Source organism: Schistocerca nitens, chromosome 3 (assembly GCF_023898315.1).
Source record: "Schistocerca nitens isolate TAMUIC-IGC-003100 chromosome 3, iqSchNite1.1, whole genome shotgun sequence".
NCBI lineage: Eukaryota > Metazoa > Arthropoda > Insecta > Orthoptera > Acrididae > Schistocerca > Schistocerca nitens.
This window is the reverse complement of record NC_064616.1, coordinates 590,811,424-590,836,449: the sequence shown is the minus strand read 5'-3', so window position 1 is coordinate 590,836,449 and position 25,026 is coordinate 590,811,424. Positions and strand designations below refer to the sequence as shown.

Here is a 25,026-nt window from a genome sequence, read left to right as displayed (position 1 = left end):
ACCGCGGTTCCTGGTGTGTCCGCTGTGCCGTACGTGTGATCATTGCTTGTACAGCCCTCTCGCAGTGTCCGGAGAAAGTATGGTGGGTCTGACACACCGGTGTCAATGTGTTCTTTTTTCCATTTCCAGGAGTGTAAAATCACGATCTGTGGCTAAAGGCATGTTGTTCTTTATTATTACGGAAGTAATACAGTCACAGAAGAAACACTGCAAACAATGAATAAAATTAAATTAAGTTCAGCCTTACAGAATTTTTTTCACTGATGAACAACTGCATGATAGAATAATCGTCTTAATATAATGGACAGAAAAATGTAAGAAAATGACGATAGTCTTAGCTGTTAACAAAATTTTGCATGCATTTCATCTTCCAAAAGTGAAAGAGATATCAAAGAAAATATTGCTTAATTCCATTCTTAAACTGATAGAAGACTTTATTTCTTAATTAGAATGATCGAAAGAAAAAATTATTGTATGTTTATTTCGTCCAGTGTGTCTACTAGATTAATAAAGGAGTTACAGAAGCAACCCTTCTCATACGTGAGATTACACCCGACACATAATCTCATTAAGTACTTAAACATCTATGAATTTATAAGATGCTTTGGGAATTTTACTTTATAAATTTTTTGGCGAATTTCGATATGTCAGCGTATTTATTCACACGTAATTTCTTAAATTTAAAAGCTGAAGCACAATTATCAAAACTACACACATAACAAAACAATTGTACCTTTAAGTAGGTATCTATTTGTTTCAGCTCATCAAGCAAAACGTGCAAAGCTGTAAATATAAAAAGTACGTAAGAGAATTACATGACCCTGACAATTTATCTATTTAATACAAGATCAAGTTTCAGATATTGTTCATGAACTGCACAATTCTTTCTGCAATGTTTTCGTTGCAGCGCATCTAATGTTAAAATCCATCGTTCCTATCAATTAATATATCGCGAAAGTTAAGAAAATTTACATAATACACTTTATTCTGTGACAACACTGATGTAGAATATCTCCAGTTGTATAGTTCGTGATCTCTGGCAGTTCTCGTTTGTTTATATCTGACGCTGAGAAAAGCGTCTGTAGCGGCCCCGGACTGTGCATCTTACGGGATAATGTGTTATGGCGGTTCCTATCTTGAGGTGGCAACGAATCACAAATTCTGCAGGGCCTCAACCTCGGCCGCGGCATGGTCACAGGGCAGTGGCGATTAAAGATTTGATGGTGGTCTTCGGAGGAGGCAATGAAGGCATAGTAGATGAGCTGCATGTATTCAATACAGGTAAGCGTTGTTCGGAATTCGATACGAAAATGGCGCTTGTCAGGATTTTCATAACATTGCGTATTTACTGCCTTCTGAACAACCTGCGGTCTTTATGACACTACATTTTTGAGTACATGAACATAAGCGGTTTATATTTGTGTTACAGGATACTTATCGCTATTGTCTTCGCAAGATTACATGATTTGGCGGTCTTAGTATTCAATATGGCAGCCTCCAGTTAGAAACATGATCTGAAGTCTGTTAGGTTAAATGTCAACTGTCTTTTGTTTAGTGACGTAGTGTATCCGCGAAGTTTAAAGTTCGAAAACTGCTGCCAGGTGGAATGTGTGCTCTCTCGTGGGCATAAGATTTAGGTATTGAATTTTCTCATAGTTATGAAAATTGTACGTTCGATCTTGTTCGCGACGTAGTTAAAGTTCTAGAAGTGAGAGTTGGTTAGGTTTTTTATACGGATGTGTAAATTGTTTGACTTTTGGAGTGATTTGATTTGTTTATGTCCACCATTACTGGTTTTCATGTACAATAAATGTACGATGTCTTGTGAAAGGTGGATAAATTGTATAGAGTGCTTGATGGATAATAGTAGGGAGGAAGTCATACAGTTTTTGTATATCTAGTAAAGTGGACAGTATTAAATGGAAGACTGGTATTAATGTAGATTTGTTTCTATGGATTTTGTTTCTAGTTATATGTAATATATAAACGGCTGCACTTATAAATACGAGCAGTTCAGCATCGACTCAGATTTAGTATGTTTTGTGATTGTTCTCCAATAGGCTGGTTCATTCAGTATGTTGAGCCCTAATAGTATTGGAAATAACCGAATACTTGGTGTGTGCCGATGTTACCTTCAGTTTTGTGTGAATGTTTGTTAATTGGGAAAAATATTTTCTCGCGATATAAAACATTTGTTCCCCATAAATATCAATACTACATATGTGTAAACTTTTTAAGAAAAATAGTATTGTTATTTAGTTTGTTTTGAAAAGTTTAAAATGTAACTATTTTGCCCGACGTTAAACAATTTAGTTATCTTAAAGTTTTAGTGGTTGATGACTAAGTATGATTACTCTCAAACCCCCACTCCCCAAAGAGCGTTTAGTTTTTATTAAGACTTTTTAATTGTCTGTTAGCTTGAAGATACATTTATTAGGAGGGGCTACTGAATGTACGGGTTTCAGTAGTTAACTACATTTCATAATATTTAGAATCACTAGTAGTAGTCTACATTTTATTTAATTTAGAATTAAAAAAGGGCACTTGGTCGTCTGTGTTAGTTTGTACAATACCTATATAGGTGGTATTCGTAAGTAACAACTGGGCCATAGAATAGCCTGGGATCTGTGTTTGCTCCATAATTAACACTTTTTGTTATTTATAAGTAAAACTGAGAGGTAAATTCGAAAAGCTGTGTTAAGCTGGGTCTCATAGTAAGATTTTGGTGCATATGTAATATGTAAACCATGAAAAATGAAAGGGCATTGTATAACTCATACTAGCTTAAAATGTTGCATACATAACACAAGGAAATGCTGATTACTGGTAATGGCTGTCCGTTTCATTATTTAATTATCTATATATGATTTTTGCCTGTAATACTTATGTAAAACATGCAAGTCATGTGACATAAAACTACCTGAAAATGTTTTCTGTTATGGATGTTGACTTTTTTTAAGCCCTGTTGGTGAATTTGGCACGATCTTACAATGCCGGTGGAGTCTGAGATAATAATTACACATCACAGAAAATTGATTGTGTCTGTGAGAATCGGGTACCCTTTTGAACAGTTGTTTAGCTGATAAGCAAAGTATGCTGGTAGCATACATTTTGTAAATATTGTGTACATACGCAATTAAAAAGTTGGGTAATGAAATATAGCATGTTTACAAAAGGCATATATTTTGCATATTTACTTTCATTTTATTTTGGGATAGAAATTTCTTTACTTAGATATGACTAAGACTGAACTGAGTAATGTTATTTATCTGGAAAAAGCACAATGGCCAGATAAAATATTGTTTTTAAAGAAGGAAAAAAAGTCTTGTTGGTTCTGGAAAGATGTGTATCGAGACCAGATTTGGAGATTTGTAGACAAGTATTGCATGAAGCAGTAGTTTCACAAATATTTCAAGTGTTTGTTGATGTGTTAAACATTTGTCGTACAGCTCCTGAAACCCATGGTTTGAAATTATCCCACTTCCAGTACTTCCTTTTTTGTATTGCATTAAGCGATATATGCAAGTAGCTTTTTTTTTTCTCCTCCATTTTAAACATAGCTGCTGAAAACAAAACAGGTGGTAGAGTACTGTGAGCAGTCTAGTTACTTGTTACTCTATGCTAAATTAAAGGCAGGATAAATGTGTACCATATTTAAATTTTTGTAGGGCAAATAATATTGTGTGTTAGTCGTACACTATTGGTTAAAGTGTGCCAAATTTCATGGTGGTATTCTAAAGGAAACACCTGTAAATAATTTTATTTTACAGCTATTCATATTGCTGGCTTTATATCAACTGCACTTGATTTGTAAACTGGTTTGATGAACATCAAACCATTGTTGAAATGAAATTGACTACTAATTAAGCACACTTCACTACATCATTTAAAAGTTGTACTAAACTATGCCATATAGCAATTAACATAAATAATGTAAGGTATAGTATGCATTTGCCATTCTATATAATTTTTAATGTACAGTAGTTGTAGCTCACATTTATAGAACAACAGTGTGCACGTGCGTGCGCATTCACTTCTATTGTGACAGTAATTCACTTCAGTAGATATGAGTTATTGAGTTAAAATTAGCAAAGCACTGTGAGGGAAAGAGGATCAGTTCCACTGTACACATATCTCTTTAAGCACATGTGCTTAGGGAATGAAGTGGCAGAAAACTGCTGGTGTCATGAGGTAAAATGCTTATTGGCCCAATAAAATGTTCAGAGGCATACGTTGGAATACAAGAAGCACAAAGTGCAGCCCACAAAGTGGAACAATGTGCTTGTCATATTCAGACATGAGCAGTTGAATGTTCTATTGGGAAATAAAGCATTTTGCATTGTGACACTGACACATTTGTACCACTTTGTCACCTGAGGATGTCCATAGAGAATGAAAGCATATATTAATAAATGCACATGATAGTCAAAGTGGTTTTCTTAACATTCATATTAAGTATGGAAGCACAACATGATCAAATATTAACTTCATTCCAGTTATTTGAGTGGGGTAAAGCATATACACCTTGAGTCACTTCTACATGCCAAATGATGAGTGTGCAGCATAAAAGAGGAGTTCGGCAAAAAGTTTTTATTAAAGCCGTATCAGTCACAGGGACACAAGAGTTTCTGAATTTATTTTTATGAGCAAAGCCAGAGGCAATGCAAAACTTGATTCTGATTTTAAGGATTTTGATGTTCATAAAATTAAAGTGGGGCCAGATGCTAAATGCTTTTCAACAGATTACAAGACTTGTTGCTTGTGCCTATGACAACAAATGGATGGGTTCTGTTGTACAGAGAGATGAGAAAGGAGAAGTAGACCTTTTGTTCACACATCATTGTGGACCAACCCATTCTTTTTCATAATCAAGAAGGCCAGATAAATTGATGTGCTAAAAAAAAAAAAAAAATTCAACTGCCACTGGGAGAATAGACTAGCAGGTGAAGAACTGCAAAAAGCCTCTGATTATATCAGAAAAGAACATGTTGTTACATCAGTTATGTAATTATAGCTTGCAAGAACTAGGTTATACCGTTTAAAAGAAATGTGCAATGCATAATTTTAGACAGGTTTTGTGTGGATCACCGTATCATCTTTCGTATTAAAGATGAGTAAAAAAAGAGTAAAAAAAATTCTCTTTGCAAGGCACCCGGGTAACACATAGTTAAATAACAGCAGCTAAATCATTGTTTAATTAATTGTATTTATTGATATTAGTGTATCTGTAAAAATGGAGGTATAATTATTAGTAGTTTCTGTAAGCATGAGTTGCTGTGTATGTTAAAACATCTTCCCAGTTAACATGGGAAAGCCAAATGTGAATTTACATCTAAGTCTAAAATTCTAATGTCATAAATTGGGTGGCATTAAATAAAAGGACTTGACAGCCTTCCCCCCCCCCCCCCAATACATCTTAGTAAGAAGTCCAAAGCCCTACAGACTATGCACGTGTTACACTTCTCAATAAAATAAAATTTATTTTTAAATATTCCCTCTGGAACACCATCACAAAATTTGACACACACATTAACAAAAAATGGATGACTGACATACTTCTTTTTCTTGAAAATATAGATAAGATTTTGAAATTTTCAAAATAAAAAAAAAATCATGTGGGGAAATTCAGCATTGTTATGAATATTGTCAACCAGCACATACTTTCATAGCTGATAAACTAAATATAATGGTGCAAATTTTGGATCTGTAAGTCAAATACCTTCTGAGATATGGTGATTTTTTTAAAAAGGTTTCAAAATGTAACAAAAACTACGTAACTTTGGATGATTTAAAAGTTAATAACTAAAACATGAACAGTCCAAAAAATTTTTAATTTGGGATTTTTCATGTAAACAACTGTCTGTAAGTGTACAAAAAGTGATCAGTCTGGGATTTCAAAAATCAGTTAGTGGATTTGATATGGGCTGACCTTATAATTGTTTTTAATGCATTTAGATTCACTTGAGTTTGACACCACATAGCACTGCATGCAGGTTGTAGCATAGTTGATACGTTAATACTGTAATGACAACTTACCTCCATTTTAATATTGTCCTAACATTCTTGGATATAGTGAAACAGTTCTCCCATGACTATTTATATAGTTACTCATTCCTTGAGTTTTCAGGCCAGAAATATCAACAGCCTGTTGTTTGTTTGGTATTGGCAAGGCTACTTGACATATTGGGCATTGAAATTGATTTTGTGTGAAAAATGGTCATTGTCCACACAGCTTTTGAAGTGTTGCCTGTTTGTATGTCAAGACCAGAGCAAAGGTCATTGCAGTGTCCTAAGAAAGGCCTCATAACAGAAATGCACAGTTGCAGGACTCTGTAGTCGATCAGCCTGTAGTAAGAATTTGAGATTGTATGTGATAACTACTATGAGTACTATAAAATTCTTCTTCTAGTAAGCAACATGAATCCCATGGGAATTAAGTCTATGGAATATCTCTTTCTGCCTACTCATTGCCTTTGTTAGTCTCAGTTATGTATAAAGCTAGCAAGCGCAACATAGCTTCGCAGTTGTTAATAAATATGGAATATACATCTCAATTGCTGCCCCCCCCTCCCCCAAATCTGTCCATATCCTCCTCTGCCGCCCCCCCTCCCCCCTCTCTCTATCTCTCCCCCCCTCCCTACCTTTCTATATCCATTTCCCACTCCTTCTCCCCCTCCATTCTCCCCCCCCCCCCCCCCACACACACACAGAGAGAGAGAGAGAGAGAGAGAGAGAGAGAGAGAGAGAGCCAGCCTTGGTTAATGTTATTGCTAATGAAACCATGATTTGGAACTGAAATTGCTTAAAAGTAAATGGGTATGTCTTTTGGGATCATTCATAAAGTGAACCCACACATTTTCACAGCACAGCATTTTGTCTCGCCCTGGGTTTTAATAGAAAACCTGTACATTGTTGTTTAATATAACATATAGTTTGTGTATCTCCAAAAGTTTATTAGCATATCGAGTAAAGCTTAGAAGTAGATCATTCAAGAGCTTTCTGAAACTTTTGGTAATAAATTTAAACTAAGACTTGTCTTCAGCTAGTATAAATAAATGGTTAGAGACCACTTCTTGACTAGATTGCGCCTCTCTCTCTCTCTCTCTGTGTGTGTGTGTGTGTGTGTGTGTGTGTGTGTGTGTGTGTGTGTGTGTGTGTGTGTGTGTGGGGGGGGGGGGGGGGGGCTTTCGACAACTCATCTGCTGTTTGGTGAGTGATCACCTTTACTTCTAAATTATTTATAGTTTCAGTTGAAAATGTTCATTTTACAGTTTAGGTTATTTACCTTTTCCATCCACCATGCTGGTCGCATTATTCTATTTCCAAATTTTGCCACAGCATCATATTGAGTTAGACTAGAGAGATTACCACAGTTGGAAAAAGATTGGACAGTGTAACTCCTTCACTGTATCGGTCATTGTGGTTCATTACATGTACCATAGATAATCAGTTTTTGTTGAAATGATATGGAACACATCAGTTTAGAGTGCATAATCATTTTTTGTAAATATGCCTACAGGCTGTGTATATGATCTAACGCACAGGCTTCAGCTGGGTAAGAGTGAACATATTAGTCTTTAATACCATTTGTGAAATTGGTGATACAGTTGATTTACTTTTTTCCTTAGTTACTTTAAAAGCTATGGAAGATTAAATTGGAATGGCTAGCTATAAAACGAATTTCCGCCCTTCTCTGTGATCTTGCGCTGGTTTATTGTGAATGAAACACAGTAGTATATTACATGGTTTAAGCTTTGCAGTGATACCCTTCATATTTAATCAGTGAAGTAAGGTTGATCACAAATGGTGTTAATGAATACTGTGAGCTTGCTTTCCATCCTATTTATGCATATAATCTTTATCTACACAAAGCAGATTTTTATTGGAATCGTTTATTAGTTAACTGTTATTTGTGATACTTCCATGCAGAAAATGGTCGGTGTTGGCAGAGAATCTGTAGGTGCTGCTCATATTTTGACACAATTGTTCATGAATTGTGAAAATGTGACAATTGCCATGGTTCCTTATTTAGAGGATGCACACTGCCTCCTGTAACTTCTGCCACTGGAGTTCGTGCCAAATAAACAAACCCATTTTGAAACTTGCCTCTCTTCATTGGATCTTCTCTCTCACTTCTATCAGTCCTGCCTGGTAATAGTCCCAGATCGATGAGCAATACTCGAGAATGTTGAACAAATGCCCTGCTTTCCCTACTGTTTGTTTCGTGTGGTCATTCCACATAAGGCTGCTGTGGATATTTGCCCCTATCTACTTTACGGCAGATACTGTTTTCAGCAATTTGTCATCAGTGGTGTAGTCTCACAGAAGTGCATTTATTTTCCCATGTATGTGCAATATGTTAAATTTATGTTCAAGCTAAACTGCCACAGCCTGCACCATTCATCAATCCTCTGGAGGTTGTTCTGTTAATAGATACTGTCATTGGCCTTGTCGCTTTCTTATATACAGTTGCATCATTTGCGAACAGTCTTAAAGAATGTCTGACACTTTCTACTAGATAGTTTATATATGTTGAAAACAGTAAGCGTCCTTACCACTTCCTTGGGGTACTCCGGAAATTACCTTTGCACCTGTTGATTTTGTTGTTAAGAGCAACCTGTCGAATTATATCTCCAAGGAAGTCTTGACTCCAGTCTGATATTAGATAAGCTCATAAATTATTATTATTTATTTTTCCCCCCTTCACTAAATGGCAGTGTGGGATGGTGTCAAATCTCTTCCTGACGTGAAGGAACACAACTACTAAGTAAGTGCTATTGTCTACCGTGTTAGATACGTGGATGAAGAGAGCAAGTTGGGTTTTGTAAGATCTCTGATTGTGGACTCCATGTGGATTTTCCTAGAGCAGATTTTTGTTCTCAAAAAAATGTCATAATTCCTGATCGCGAAAGATTTCATAAACCTAAAACGGATCAGCATTAGCACTACAGGCCTATAATTATGTGCATCTGTCTTGTGACCTTACTAGAAAACAAGAACATGAGTTTTTTCAGTTACTAGGTACGCTTAATTGCTCCAGTGACCTGCGATAAACTGCTGCTAGAAGGGAAGCAAGTTTTCACGTAATCTTCCTACAATCTGATAGCTATCTCATCTGGTCCTTATGCCTTTCCACTACTAAGTAATTGTAGTTGCTTTTCTATTCCACAGTTCCTTATCTCAATATCTGCCATTACTACCTTCGTATGATAATTGAAACAAGGAACTGTTAGGATCTTCCACGATGAAACAACTCAAAAGACCAAAGTCAGTATTTTGGCCTTCTCTCTGTTATTTTCCATTTTCCTGACAGTATAGTTACTGGGTGAATGAATAGATTTCAAACTGCTCACTGATCTTTTGTAAGACGAAAACCTTTTGAAGTTTTTACTCAGATCTGTTGACAAAATTTTACTTCAAAGGTCATTGAATGCTTCTCTCATTGCTGTGCTTGCATGCATTTTAGGTTTGTTCAGTTTTTGTTCGTTGGCAAGGTTTTGAGTTACCTTGAATCTGTGATGTTACCCTTGTTTCTTGGAGATCATTTACTGTAGTCTTCACAGTTGGAAAGAGTGTTTGCATGATATTACGTTTACAGAACGAGGTGTCATAATGTTAGGACTCTAGGTCTTTTTTTGCTAGTACAACTTTTCAGATCCCATCTGGCCATCCAGATTTAGGTATTAATGTGGTTTTGATAAACCAGATCTGCAGATAGGGTCTTTCAAAAGAGCATAGAGTTCCTTTTGTTTATTATCCTTCTCAAATTTGAACTTTTGATCCCTTTCTAATAACATTGTGGTCAATGAGACATAAGTCATAAATATCATAAGTTTGTTACTTTTTCATAATGGTGCACTGTCAAACGTGTCACAAAATATGAGTAGATGAAATGTGACGTTTAAGACATTGTGTGTGAAATGAGTGAGCTGTTTCTCATGGTCACTGTTTACACTTAGTCTTTCTTCCTCATGCCTCTTGTGAAATGATCACAATGAGGAAAAATCGGATATCATGTAGAGCCTTACTGACATTTTTCCCTGTATGCTATTAGCGAATGTAACAGGAAAGGGATAATAGATGGTGGTACCAGAAGTACTCTCGGCCACACATTGTAAGGTGACTTTACAAAGTATAGATGTAGATCTTTCCAAATTACTGCCGAGAAACATTTTATTTGTAAGACAAAATGGAATATTGGGTCAAATGTGTAATTACTTTTCAGATTTCCTACCAATCTGAACTCGTCATACCTCCACAATTTGATAATACTGTTAAAGAAGTTCAGACAGACAGGAATGGAAATTGCGGGGAAAAAAGAGGGTGAGTCTGGTAGTCTTGTCTTACACTGCAAGACTGTGAGGCTTGTCCAGTATAGACAGATGTCACTGTCCCTGGAATCGTCCTCTGGACCTTAGAAACATTCATTCACACTGTCACCTGGATCTTAATTCTCACTTGGAAGATCTCAATAATCATCATAAAAAATCTTCAAATTCCCTTCTGTTCCCTGAATATGGCCATCTCTAAAAACAAAAGGAACTTCAAAACAAAAATAGTAACTACGTGAATTATCAAAACACAATCAAAATAAGTATAAGAAAGCAATCAAGTTTCATACATTGACAAGTAACCATGTGAACACACAAACTGACAAAGTATTCAAAATATATCGCTGCAGATGGTGTCTAAAACAGCACATAGAAGGTAAGTTATCTTGGGCTCCATTCAGAATGTAGGTGGTGCCAAATATTTTGCCTGGTGAAGTTTCCTGTATCATTGTTCTTGTTGGAATATTTTGTATGTTACAGCTACTGCAAAAAAGTGCTTTTTGAAATTGAAAACAGAGCTGCTGGATTTGTTTTTATGCTTGAGTGGCTCACTATGTAAAATGAGATGCTGGTAGCTACGTTAGAAGAAAAACAAAACTTAAAATTTGTATTATTGTCTCCTATGTACAGCCAGAAACTTGTAGTACATGTTTTATACATTGTCAAGTGGTTGAATTCCCACAATTGTCCAAATTGTTTACATTCAATAACAGCAAGGAGGGCTGCTTGTCTGAAGAAAACTTAAACTAAGAGTTCAAAGATTATGTGATAGTGAGTACCAGGCGCATAGGTAGTTCCATTTTTAGTGTTGTGTAGATGTTAAATATTCTTCAATCTGTTGTTACACAAGTATCAGGTATGTTAAGGAGAGCCGTTACCTTTTACTGCTGGCTGCTCAGCTTTGACTAATACTTTTATTGCTAGAAACATTGAAATGATTCCTCCTAAAAGTGACCTCACAACTTACTGCAGGGTCCTCAACCAGAAATGTTTTAGGGAGACCAGCGAATATTCCATAGAGTTTGTGATGTTGGAGAATAGAAGACCTGCACTAATAGCAATGTGAAGACCATAACATGACAAATAACAGCTTAGTTGGTACAATAACTCATAAGTGTTCAGTATTTTATTGTGGCACTTAAGTGTCATCCTCAGTTGGGACATGAAATTTTTTGTGGATATCACTTGCATTGCTTTGGTTACCTCAAAGTGATGAAATATTTTAACAGAAGAATATACTTGCACATAAGGCAAGGAATGCCAAAACTTTATTCAGTAACCCCCCTGGAAATATCCTAACAATGATTTGACAGCCATGTTGACTCTGCATGTGTCAAATTAAGCTTTTGAGACTCATTGACCTGCTGGTACTATGGAGATGTGGACAGCTTAATGAAAGTGTGGGAACGAATATTTCTCTGAAGGTCTTGTGTCCATTGCACATAGCTTGCTGCACATTGTTGTTGGTATTGGTAGTGAGGTGTTCTAATCGTAGAATAAATTTATCTATTCCCTTTCTACTATTTGTTTGAATATATTTGTGGTGGATTTATGTGGCTGCATAGTCCTTTGTCCAGATACGGACAGACCAATTTCCCAATAGTTAAGTCCAGATTGCTGGTTGTTGTTCTATCTATGGGTGAGTGATGAAGACATGTATTCTTGATTAAAAGCTGCAGATTATAGTGACCCAATTAGGCCTTTTGTGTCTAGAAGAAGATTGTGTAACACAGCCGCCCCCCCCCCCCCCTCTCTCTCTCTCTCTCTCTCTCTCTCTCTGTCTGTCTGTCTGTCTGTCTGTCTGTGTGTGTGTGTGTGTGTGTGTGTGTGTGTGTGTGTGTGTGTGTGTGTGTGTGTGTTGGACCAATCCAAAGTGCTGTATTTAGTAAAAAGCAAGGTGGTGTAGTGTTTAACATGTAGTTTTTATGTGGGAGATTATGATAATTCAAATCCTCATCTGATATCTAGATTTTGGTTTTCTGTGGGTTCAAAAAAATCGGTTGAGGTGAATGGTAGGATGGTTCATTAAATAACAATATTTAAATAATAATATGCTTAATTTCCTCGGTTGTCCATGAGAACTTGAACGCCATTTCTGATGACATAATTTCTGCCAGAGCTACTAACCTTCCTAACTTCATTTTGTCTGTCTTATTTTGAACCAGTTTAGTGCTTGGGAATTTTCTATTGCCTTACAAAATTATCTTGAATCATTGGAAGTATATTTTGTACTCTTCTCTCAACAGCTACAAACCAGTGGTTTGTACCAGCAACAAAAGGAGAAGTACCACCAGGATGTGCAGCATACGGGTTTGTTGTAGATGGCACTCGAATACTCGTCTTTGGGGGCATGGTTGAATATGGAAAATACAGCAATGAACTGTATGAATTACAAGTAAGTGGGAAAAAAAAACTTGTTGCAGTGGCAGGGACTTGCTGAGTATTACATAAATTTGTGTGTAGTCTGCACTATTTAGTACGTAAAACACGAAGTATGTTCATACTTAGATTTAATGCTCTATGAATAATTACTGTGTACGATTGATCTTCTTTTTTTAATTGTGTGTCCCATAAACTATAAAAAATGATCATATTAAAACTGTGTCAGAGTGGGACTTGAACCCAGGCTGTAACCATTCACAGGCAATGCTCCTGCCACGAAAGAAAAGGTTAAGAGTTTGAATCTTGGTCCAGCACATGGTTTCAGTTCAGCAGAAAGTTTTGGAAACACATGGAAGTAAAGTTTCTCCAGGTATACAGGGTGGTCCATTGATAGTGACCGGGCCAAATATCTCTCAAAATAAGCATCAAACTAAAAGACTACAAAGAACGAAACTTGTCAAGCTTGAAGGGGAAACCAAATGGCGCTATGGTTGGCCTGCTAGATGGCGCTGCCATAGTCAAACGGATATAAACTGTGTTTTTTAAATAGGAACCCCCATTTTTTTATTACATATTCGTGTAGTACGTAAAGAAATATGAATGTTTTAGTTGGACCACTTTTTCGCTTTGTGATAGATGGCGCTGTAATAGTCACGAACGTACAAGTATGTGGTATCACGTAACATTTCGCCAGTGTGGACGGTATTTGCTTCGTGATACATTACCAGTGTTCAAATGGACCGTTTACCAATTGCGGAAAAGGTCGATATTTTGTTGATGTATGGCTATTGTGATCAAAATGCCCAATTGGCGTGTGCTATGTATGCTGCTCAGTATCCTGGACGACATCATCAAAGTGTCTGGACTGTTCGCCAGATAGTTACGTTATTTAAGGAAATGGGAAGTGTTCAGCCACATGTGAAACATCAACCACGACCTGCAACAAATGATGACCAAGTAGGTGTTTTAGCTGCTGTCGCGGCTAATCGGCACATCAGTAGCAGACAAATTGCGCGAGAATCGGGAATCTCAAAAAAAGTCAGTGTTGAGAATGCTACATCAACATCGATTGCACCTGTACCATATTTCTATGCACCAGGAATTGCATGGCGACGACTTTGAACATTGTGTACAGTTCTGCCACTGGGCACAAGAAAAATTACGGGACTATGACAGATTTTTTGCACGCGCTCCATTTAGCGACGAAGTGTCATTTACCAGCAGCAGTAACGTAAACCGGCATAATATGCACTACTGGGCAATGGAAAATCCATGATGATGGCTGCAACAAGTGGAACATCAGTGACCTCGGTGGGTTAATGTATGGTGCGGCATTATGGGAGGAAGGATAATTGGCCCCCATTTTATCGAAGGCAATCTAAATGGTGCAATGTATGCTGATTTGCATGGTAATGTTCCACCGATGTTACTACAAGATGTTCCACTGCATGACAGAATGGCAATGTACTTCCAACATGATGGATTCCGGCACACAGCTTGAGTGCGGTTGAAGCAGTATTGAATAGCATATTTCATGAAAGGTGGAGTGTTCGTTGAAGCACCATACCATGGACCGCACGTTCACAGGATCTGACGTCCCCGGATTTCTTTCTGTGGGGAAAGTTGAAGGATATTTGCTATCGTGATCCACCGACAATTCCTGACAACATGCGTCAGCACATTGTCAATGCGTGTGCGAACATTACGGAAGGTGAACTACTCGCTGTTGAGAGGAATGTTGTTACACGTATTGCCAAATGCATTGAGGTTGACGGACATCATTTTGAGAATTTATTGCATTAATGTGGTATTTATAGGTAATCACACTGTAGCAGCATGCGTTCACAAAGGTACATGTATCACATTGAACAACCGAAATAAAATGTTCAAACGTACCTACGTTCTGTATTTTATTTTAAAAAACCTACCTGTTACCAACTGTTAGTCTAAAATTGTGAGCCACATGTTTGTGACTATTACAGCGCCATCTATCACAAAGCGAAAAAAGTGGTCCAACTAAAACATTCATATTTCTTTACGTACTGTACTACACGAATAAGTAATAAAAATGGGGGGTTCCTTTTTTATATATATATATAAAAAGAAAGATGATGAGACTTACCAAACAAAAGCGCTGGCAGGTCGATAGACACACAAACAAACACAAATATACACACAAAATTCAAGCTTTCGCAACAAACTGTTGCCTCATCAGGAAAGAGGGGAAGGAGAGGGAAAGACGAAAGGATGTGGGTTTTAAGGGAGAGGATAAGGGGAATGACTCCTTATCCTCTCCCTTAAAACCCACATCCTTTCGTCTTTCCCTCTCCTTCCCCTCTTTCCTGATGAGGCAACAGTTTGTTGCGAAAGCTTGAATTTTGTGTGTATATTTGTGTTTGTTTGTGTGTCTATCGACCTGCCAGCGCTTTTGTTTGGTAAGTCTCATCATCTTTCTTTTTAGATATATTTTTCCACGTGGAAGGTTTCCCTCTGTTTATATATATATCTCTGTATCTGTTTGACCTATGGCAGTGCCATCTGCTTTCCCCCTTCAAGCTAGACAAGTTTCATTCTTTGTAGTTTCTTCGTTTGACGCTTATTTTGTGAGATATTTGGCCCCATCACGATCAATGGACCACCCTGTATAAATTATGTAGCAGATGGATTTAGAGGAGATTGGCAGATAGTGCTAAGGGGTGTCATTGATACAACCACTAGAGATGATTAAAATTGTTAAATTATGGAAAAATAGCAATACATCTTTGAAGGTATGCCTGCAGAACCTGTAGGATGGTGCCCAGCATTTTCTGCTGAGACATTGTTGTTATATGTAACAGTTATCAATGTAGGAAAAATAATGGTGAGCAAATAACTGTGATAACTCGCCCATTGCACTCATTCCAGTACTTCTTTCTGATAAAAACCAATAAGTTTTGGAATCCAGGCCATTTTTTTCACATAATACCTGTTTGATTTCCGTAAACTCCTCTGACATAAGCTGTTGCTCACGTGACTGATGGAAGTAGTTGTCACCAAACAAAAGAAAAAGATCACCAGTTGATATTTTACATGATCTGTGGAGGTGTTCCTGGGTCAGGAAGCAGTGTTGTATTAACAGATTTCACATTATGTAATAAATTCTTATTTGGAAACAATTTAAAAAATGTGCCACTATAGATTTTTCTGGCATATGACACTGGTGAATAGTAATCTGAACTTCAACAGAGTCAGCATTAAGGGCAGACAGTGTCATGATTATTGTATGTTATCTTCTCACAGTGGGTACGACATTTTTATCACCTTGTTGACCTTTGATCTACAAAAAACATTAAAATAGTTGCCTCTAATTGCATATTTTGCTTACAGCACCCTTTCACTGATTAAGGACCTGCCATTAACTGTTGAAGAAAGCCTGAATAGTTCATAAACAAGCTTTTCGGAGGAGAAAATAAAATTTATGGTTTACTGCCCAGTCCATGCTAATCTTTTTCAGTGAAGCCATTCTGGTATTAGTTCAGAGAAATAGTGAAAAAATCTAAATTATGAAGAACAGATGGAAATTAAAACCCAGTAATGTACAACACAAATGATTGCACATGCATTAAAATTCTTCAGTGTGCACTTCACAGAAGATGATTTGAGAATGAGTGAAACAGTTTGCAAGGGTGTGCTGGACAGTAGGCCTGCTTTAAGGCATTATGGTTCTATCATATTTTATTCAGTAATGGGAATTTTAGATTGCCCATAATGGCTTTCAGCTTAAGTGGAATTTCTTTTGTCTTAATTTCTGGAACTGTTGACTCATGACCATCGAAGGTGATGAATCCCTTAATGCAGAATTGATTTCATACAGTAAAGCTGAAATTTAAGCACTGTTGCAGATAGATTAAATGGTGTGTGTGTGTGTGTGTGTGTGTGTGTGTGTGTGTGTGTGTGTGTGTGTGTCCGTCCGTCCGACAATCTAGTCCCTTACACTGGTTTTAGTAGCCCTATTTAATGACATAATAGTGACTGCAGCTATTATGTATCTTCTTTGTCACAATGGAAATAGTATCACTATTAAATCAGTTTCCATTGTGAATGAGTGCTGTTAATGAGTATATTATGTCAACCTCTTTATAAGACTGTACCCATGCAAAATGGTGAGTAAGCCACAGTGATTTTTTGTGTTGAGAAAATTTCTCCTAATTTTCCAAGCACTGATAAACATATAAAGGCTGAAATTTGACACGATAGTCAGGGGCAACAGTGAGAGCCAAAAATGGAAAAATGAAGAACTGGAACCATTTCCAGCAGTGCAAGGTTGTTCTGACATTAACAGACAAAAAATGTTAAATTTATTTCAGTGCCTGGACAAAATGGTTGCTGGGAGAGTTTTGTGGCCAATAGTATTGTGAAATTGGTGTAACTGCTGCCAGCCTTTATTTAAATACATGTGCTGGCTGGTGCAAAAGGTGCACTGGTTGTTACACAATTTGGGTACAGAGATACCCATGTCTTTCTGAATATTTATATGAAATCACAATTTTTCTCATTTTATCTTGCTTTTAAATTGCATCATACTTCAGATGGGTGCTTTAAGGGACTTAACATATACAAGCTCATAAATACTTACAAAGCCCTGAGAAATTTTCCCCAACACACCATTAGACGTTGTGGTTTATTCACGATTTCAGCTTGGAGTACATGTCACATAAACAACATGATGTGGTAAATCCTCCTTCATTGTTCATATTGTTCATAGTAAACCAGATGAAAGTACTAATGGTATTCGTCATGGTGGTCTAGTAATGGCATAAACATTTGTATCTGTCGCTGGCTGCAGCAGATTAGTATTAAATTTGTAAGTTGTAACTGACAGTGCTTGGGGAAAATGCAAATTTTGTAGTGCTTGCACTTGTACAAGGTGTACATTTAAAAACATTTAAATTAAAGGCTAGCAGATGGGAGTGGCGGAGGTTACGACCCCGCCCTCCGCGGAATGGACACCCACCGTGCCCCAGACTTGGACATAGTTTCACTCTCACCAACAGTAAGGTCTTCCTGTTTGGAGGCTTGGCAAATGAGAGTGATGATCCGAAAAACAACATACCAAGGTATATATAAAGACAGTTGTAGATATTTTTTTTTCCTTATGTCTACAATTTTACCTCATTTTTCTATCTTTTCATGGTGTATGAAAATAACTGCTGGAAAAATTTGTGATCTTTCATGTATTATGTTCGTGATATGAGAACATATAAGTAAATATGTGATTAACTGCTTTGTGTAGCTGCATGTGTTAATCTATTTGTTAAAATATTTGTGGAGAAATGTTACTGTAGGTGTAAATGTACATTAGCTTTCTGTGTATAGATGTTGTGAGTGCCAACTATGTTTTGTAGTACTGGGAGTAGGACTCTATATTTAATGTTGTAAATACACCTTGTAATACTTCATAACAACTTAGATGGGGGGAGGAAAACAATAAATTGTTTTCTCTCATTCAAAGAAAAAGCACTAAAAGAAATGGTTTGAAGCCAAGAACTACACGCTGGTAATCTTAAATGGTTTGAGGTTTGGTGAATGTTACATGAATTTGAAGATGTAACTGTAAAATGTTTTACCAGTAAATGAATTAAACTGCATCAAATTATCACTGAGAAGGGTAGGGGGCAAAAAAGGTCATAGGGATTGAAATGTGTTCCAGGGGAGGTACCCCCATTTCACTCAAGGAGGTGATGATGTTTCTGTCTGTCTCACTCCAGTATCAGCACTATGCAAGCGGCCCAACAGCATGAAGTAAGCCAGACGACCACGTGGAACGTTCTCCATTACAGCTGCCACCATCTATATGATTTAAAGCATGTGCAAGCCTTACTATCTATAGAGTTGCCACACTTGACCTCTTAGCAACAAATAATCCTGAGTTAATAACGAGCATCAAAACCGATTCAGGGATTAGTGAACACAGGGTTGTCGTAGCGAGATTGAATATTATAATCCCCAAATCCTCTAAAAATGTACCTATTCAAAAAAGCAGATAAAAATTCACTTGACTCCTTCCTAAGATACAATCTCCACTCATTCCAAATTTATAATATAAGCTCGAAATTTAGTGCGAACTTCAGTGCGAGATGCTTATAACAATTTCCACAACAAAACTTTGTCTTGAAAACTTCCAGAAAATCCAGAGATTCTGGTCGTATGTGAATTATGTTAGCGGCAAGAAACAATCAATGCCTTCTTTGCACAATAGTGATGGAGATACTATCAAAGACAGTGCTGCCAAAGCAGAGTTACTAAACACAGCCTTCCAAAACACCTTCACAGAAGAAGACGAAGTAAATATTCCAGAATTCGAATCGAGAACAGCTACCAACATGAGTAACGTAAAAGTAAATATCCTCGCAGTAGTGAAGCAGCTTAAATCGGTTAATAAAAGTTAGTAAAAGCAAGTGTTCTGGTCCAGACTGTATACCAGTTAGGTTCCTTTCGAGTATGCTGATGCATTAGCAACATACTTAACAATCATATACAACTGTTCGCTCGACGAAAGATCCGTACCCAAAGACTGGAAAGTTGCACAGGTCACATCAATATTCAAGAAAGGTAGTAGGAGAAATCCACTAAATTACAGGCCCATATTATTAACGTTGATTTGCAGCAGGATTTTAGAACATATATTGTGTTCTGACATTATGAATTACCTCGAAGAAAACGGTCTATTGACACAGTCAGCGTGGGTTTAGAAAACATCGTTCCTGTGAAACATAACTAGCTCTTTATTAACATGAAGTGTTGTGTGCTATTGACAGGGGATTTCAGGTCGATTCCGTATTTCTGGGTTTCCGGAAGGCTTTTGACACTGTACCACCGATGTGGCTCGTAGTGAAAATGCGTGCTTATGGAATATTGCCTCAGTTATGTGACTGGATTTGTGATTTCCTGTTAGAAAGGTCACAGTTCGTAGTAATTAACAGAAAGTCATAGAGTAAATCTGAAATGATTTCTGGCGTTCCCCAAGGTAGTGTTATAGGCCCTTTGCTGTTCCATCTCTATATGAACGATTTGGGAGACAATCTGTGCAGCCGTCTTCCGTTGTTCGCTGATGACGCTGTCGTTTATTGACTAATAAAGTCATCAGAAGATCAAAACAAACTGCAAAATGATTTAGGAAAGACGTCTGAATGGTGTGAAAAGTGGCACTTGACCCTAAATAACGAAAAGTGTGAGGCCATCCACCTGAGTGCTAAAAGGAACTCGTTAAACTTCGGCTACACAATAAATCAGTCTAATCTAAAAGATGTAAATTCAACTAAATACCTAGGTATTAAAATTACGAACAATATAAAGTGGAAGGAACACACAGAAAATGTTGTGGGGAAGGTTAACCAAAGACTTTGTTTTATTGGCAGGACACTTAGAAAATGTAACAGATCTACACTCCTGGAAATCGAAAAAAGAACAAATTGACACCGGTGTGTCAGACCCACCATACTTTCTCCGGACACTGCGAGAGGGCTGTACAAGCAATGATCACACGCACGGCACAGCGGACACACCAGGAACCGCGGTGTTGGCCGTCGAATGGCGCTAGCTGCGCAGCATTTGTGTACCGCCGCCGTCAGTGTCAGCCAGTTTGCCGTGGCATACGGAGCTCCATCGCAGTCTTTAACACTGGTAGCATGCCGCGACAGCGTGGACGTGAACCGTATGTGCAGTTGACGGACTTTGAGCGAGGGCGTATAGTGGGCATGCGGGAGGCCGGGTGGACGTACCGCCGAATTGCTCAACACGTGGGGCGTGAGGTCTCCACAGTACATCGATGTTGTCGCCAGTGGTCGGCGGAAGGTGCACGTGCCCGTCGACCTGGGACCGGACCGCAGCGACACACGGATGCACGCCAAGACCGTAGGATCCTACGCAGTGCCGTAGGGGACCGCACCGCCACTTCCCAGCAAATTAGGGACACTGTTGCTCCTGCGGTATCGGCGAGGACCATTCGCAACCGTCTCCATGAAGCTGGGCTACGGCCCCGCACACCGTTAGGCAGTCTTCCGCTCACGCCCCAACATCGTGCAGCCCGCCTCCAGTGGTGTCGCGACAGGCGTGAATGGAGGGACGAATGGAGACGTGTCGTCTTCAGCGATGAGAGTCGCTTCTGCCTTGGTGCCAATGATGGTCGTATGCGTGTTTGGCGCCGTGCAGGTGAGCGCCACAATCAGGACTGCATACGACCGAGGCACACAGGGCCAACACCCGGCATCATGGTGTGGGGAGCGATCTCCTACACTGGCCGTACACCACTGGTGATCGTCGAGGGGACACTGAATAGTGCACGGTACATCCAAACCGTCATCGAACCCATCGTTCTATCATTCCTAGACCGGCAAGGGAACTTGCTGTTCCAACAGGACAATGCACGTCCACATGTATCCCGTGCCACCCAACGTGCTCTAGAAGGTGTAAGTCAACTACCCTGGCCAGCAAGATCTCCAGATCTGTCCCCCATTGAGCATGTTTGGGACTGGATGAAGCGTCGTCTCACGCGGTCTGCACGTCCAGCACGAACGCTGGTCCAACTGAGGCGCCAGGTGGAAATGGCATGGCAAGCCGTTCCACAGGACTACATCCAGCATCTCTACGATCGTCTCCATGGGAGAATAGCAGCCTGCATTGCTGCGAAAGGTGGATATACACTGTACTAGTGCCGACATTGTGCATGCTCTGTTGCCTGTGTCTATGTGCCTGTGGTTCTGTCAGTGTGATCATGTGATGTATCTGACCCCAGGAATGTGTCAATAAAGTTTCCCCTTCCTGGGACAATGAATTCACGGTGTTCTTATTTCAATTTCCAGGAGTGTATTAAGGAGACTGCCTACACTACGCTTGTCCGCCCTCTTTTAAAATACTGCTGCGCGGTGTGGGATCCTTACCAGGTAGGACTGATGGAGTACATCAAAAAAGTTCTAAGAAGGGCAGCACGTTTTGTATTATTGCGATATATGGGAGAGTGTGTCACAGAAATGATAAGATTTGGGCTGGAAATCATTAAAAGAAAGGTGTGGGTGTTTTTTTTTTCCTTGCTGCGACGGAATCTTCTCATGAAATTCCAATCACCAACTTTCTCCTTCAAATGCGAAAATATTTTGTTGACACCGACTTACATAGGGAGGAATGATCACCACGATAAAATAAGAGAAATCAGAGAAAGATATGTGTGCATTCTTTCTGCGCGCTGTAAGAGATTGGAATAATGGTGAACTTGAAAGTGGTTCGATGAACCCTCTGCCAGGCACTTAAATGTGATTTGCAGAGTATCGATGTAGATGTAGTTTTGCCTCTGGTTCATCACACAGGCTATCATGGTGCTCGGATTTTACATTCATCCTACTCCCAGACAAGGCTACCTTTATGTGGGCTGTATTGTCAACCTTCGTAACAGTCGCCTGTGAGCTAGAGTATCACTATGCTATGGTGTCAGTGAAGAATCAACAATGGTTGAGCCTCAGTGTGTGGGCAGCGAATATTGCCAACCGACTTGTGGGACCAGTCATACTTCGACAATGTCTCGCAGGCAGGAAATATCCACACTTTGTGTGGGTGTCCCTGCCTCCCCTGCTGGAAGATTTGCTTTTTGTTGCACGAAGGGTAATGTGGCTACTAGGTGATCACACTCCATTGTACTGCCCTCTTGAGTGTGGTTCTAAAACACTAGTACACGCAGAACACTGCCTCTTGTGTAGTGTGTTATCAAGTATGCTTTGTCACTGAAACCTGCACTATCAAATATCGTTTTATCTCCACGTTCACGTTAGCGTAACACCTTCAGAATGTCTGTGGTGATATGTTCATATAACCTTTTTTACTTTTTGCTTCGTATTCTCTCAGGTATTGTTTCCTGCGGTTTGTCCCAATTTAGCAAAATCGCACCGTGTATTGTAATGACGTCAGCAGGTCCGTCAGTGTCAGGATGGATGTCAGAGGCCTAGCTCCAAAGGCTTGAGTGTTTCTTCTGCTCAAAGGTTTCAGTGAACAGTGGTACCTGTAATAACATTCTATGAATGTGATTGCCACAGTGAATATTTTCTTTTCCGGCATGCAGGAAGAGGGCTGGGCTGCTCGCTCAGATGGTGCCGAGGAATGCTAGACACAGCACTCAGCTCACATAGCTTGCAGCAGGTCGGCATCTTCTGTCAGCCACGGCTGTGAGATCAGGCAGTAGTGGTAGCATGGAATGATGTTCAGCCACAGCTGGCAGGCTGACATATCTTAATTGAAGTCCTCAAACAGGCAGCAAGCAGCACATCATGGTTCACCAGTAGAGTTAACCTCTAACTAGTGAGTCAGTCATTCCTTCAGGCTCAGCAATGCAGATGGAATGACCAGACATAGAGGATGAGATGTCTGAAACGGGATTATTTAAAGCCAGACGTCATGTCGTTGTAGGAGGTTAGAGCAGCCATGTACTCTTGTTTAACTACAGGTGTCAGCAGGCGTGTCTGTGCTGTGGTGTCTACTAAAACGCCATGGAGAGGCAGGGCTTTGATGTTGCATGTTATTACTCTGTATTGTAGAGTTTGCAGAACAACAGTCTGGGTGCTGTCTGACTGCAGAGTTTGCTCACCTTGCAATGGCTCTGCTCACTGTGTGGTAATGAGTTAAGTGTTGTCCTGATTTTACAATATTGGCTCTCTTCACATGCCCTAGATTATGGTTTTGACTCACAGACTTTGTCCTTTTACGGTCTGTGTCGAGCAGTAGCTGTGAAAGTTTATGGGTGAACCAGGCAATGGGCTTGCTGTGCAACAATCCTCCCTTTAAAAAATTCGCCACAAATTTTGGGTTGGTGTCACTCTGGAACAACTTCATATACTCAGGTTATATTTACAAAGGTTTACATTTATCAATTATTGTATAAAAACTTTTTAAAAGTGGATTATACTGCTTATTACTGTTCCTTTCCTTAAAATCTGAATTTAATCCCTAATTACTGTAATCTGATGACAAGTATTAACACAAGTCAGTCAGTTCCTATTGTTTACGAATGGTAACAGGCAATTCTATAGGGATCTGATATGACGATAGGTCTGAAGGAGTTGCAGCTTCACACCTTAAGTGTCGGTAAATCATATACTTTGATCAGCCATAACATCATTGCTAATCACACGCACAATGCATGTAGTATCAGTGAGTGTGCTGTCCATGTGTAGGATGAGGAAGGCATGCGATCTATGTGAGTTTGACTGAGGGCATATTGTGAGGGCGTGAGCTTTTTGAAAACTTCATGAGTTATTGGGTATTTGAGGAGTGCTGTGGTGAGTGTCTTCAACATGGGGTGAAAACAAGATGAAACCATGTTGAGACATGGGGTTGAGCAGCCACCCCTTGTTACAGATGTCGGACGTCGTAAAACAGGACAGGCAGCGAACTGTTCTGGATCTAACATCAGTCTTTGATGCTGAGTACAGTACAAGTGTTTCTGAACACCCAGTGCACCAAACACTCCTAATGACATGCCTCCGAAGCCGACGATCCATGTATGTGCCGATTGGCAACTTAAGACTGACACGGGCACATGACCATTGATACTGGACGTTGATTGGAGTGGCAGAGCTTTGCATGGTGTTATGATACCCTTTTCATCATGCCGATGGGAGGGCACAAATGTGTCGTCTTCCAGGGGGAACGTCTTGATACCTGTACGGCGGGACAGAGAAAAGCTGGTGGTGGCTCCATTATTTTCTGGGGAATAGTCACATGGGCATCCATGGGTCCAGTGGAGCTCTTGCAAGGCACCGTGATGGCCACAGAGTATCGTACATTGGTCGCAGACCACGTACACCCTTTCATGATGATTGTTTCCCAGTGGCAGTGGCATAGTTCAGCAAGATAATGCACCTTGTCTTTGTGGTGAGTTCCAGTTGATGTGCTGGTCCTCCAACTCGCCAGATCTGAACCCGATCAAACACATCTGGGATGTAATTGAACATGACATCGGAACTCGTGCCCTCTTTCTCAGAATTTATGGGACTGAGGTGAGGTGACGTGTGTGCAGTTATGGCACCAGTTCCCTCCAGCGACCTACAAAGGCCTCATTGCTTCCATGTCACGGTATTACGTGCCAAAGGTGGTCATACCAGCTGTTAGATAGGTGGCCATTATGTTCTGGCTGATCAGTGCAAGTCGTGTAGTAGAAACATGCACAGTAATAACATTCTGACCATGTTGTTCTCAGAACTTTTGAATATGCCTGAACGCCTGTTCTGTAGTAATACAACCTTTTTCTACTGTGATTGATTAATTGGCCAAGTATAAGAGTTTTGTATTC

General features: G+C 39.2%; 1 protein-coding gene across 2 annotated transcripts in view; it reads left to right on the top strand.

Annotated features, from left to right (window-relative positions):
- Window positions 1-1,076: 1,076 nt before the first annotated feature.
- LOC126248506 (host cell factor 2) overlaps window positions 1,077-25,026 on the top strand; it is a 294,659-nt gene continuing 270,709 nt past the window's right edge. For both annotated transcript variants that reach the window (XM_049949544.1, XM_049949543.1), the window contains exons 1-3: window positions 1,077-1,281; window positions 12,578-12,726; window positions 17,649-17,809. In XM_049949544.1, the coding sequence (XP_049805501.1) occupies window positions 1,122-1,281; window positions 12,578-12,726; window positions 17,649-17,809 (470 nt within the window). In that variant the 5' untranslated portion in view covers window positions 1,077-1,121. The remainder of the gene's footprint in view (window positions 1,282-12,577; window positions 12,727-17,648; window positions 17,810-25,026) is intronic.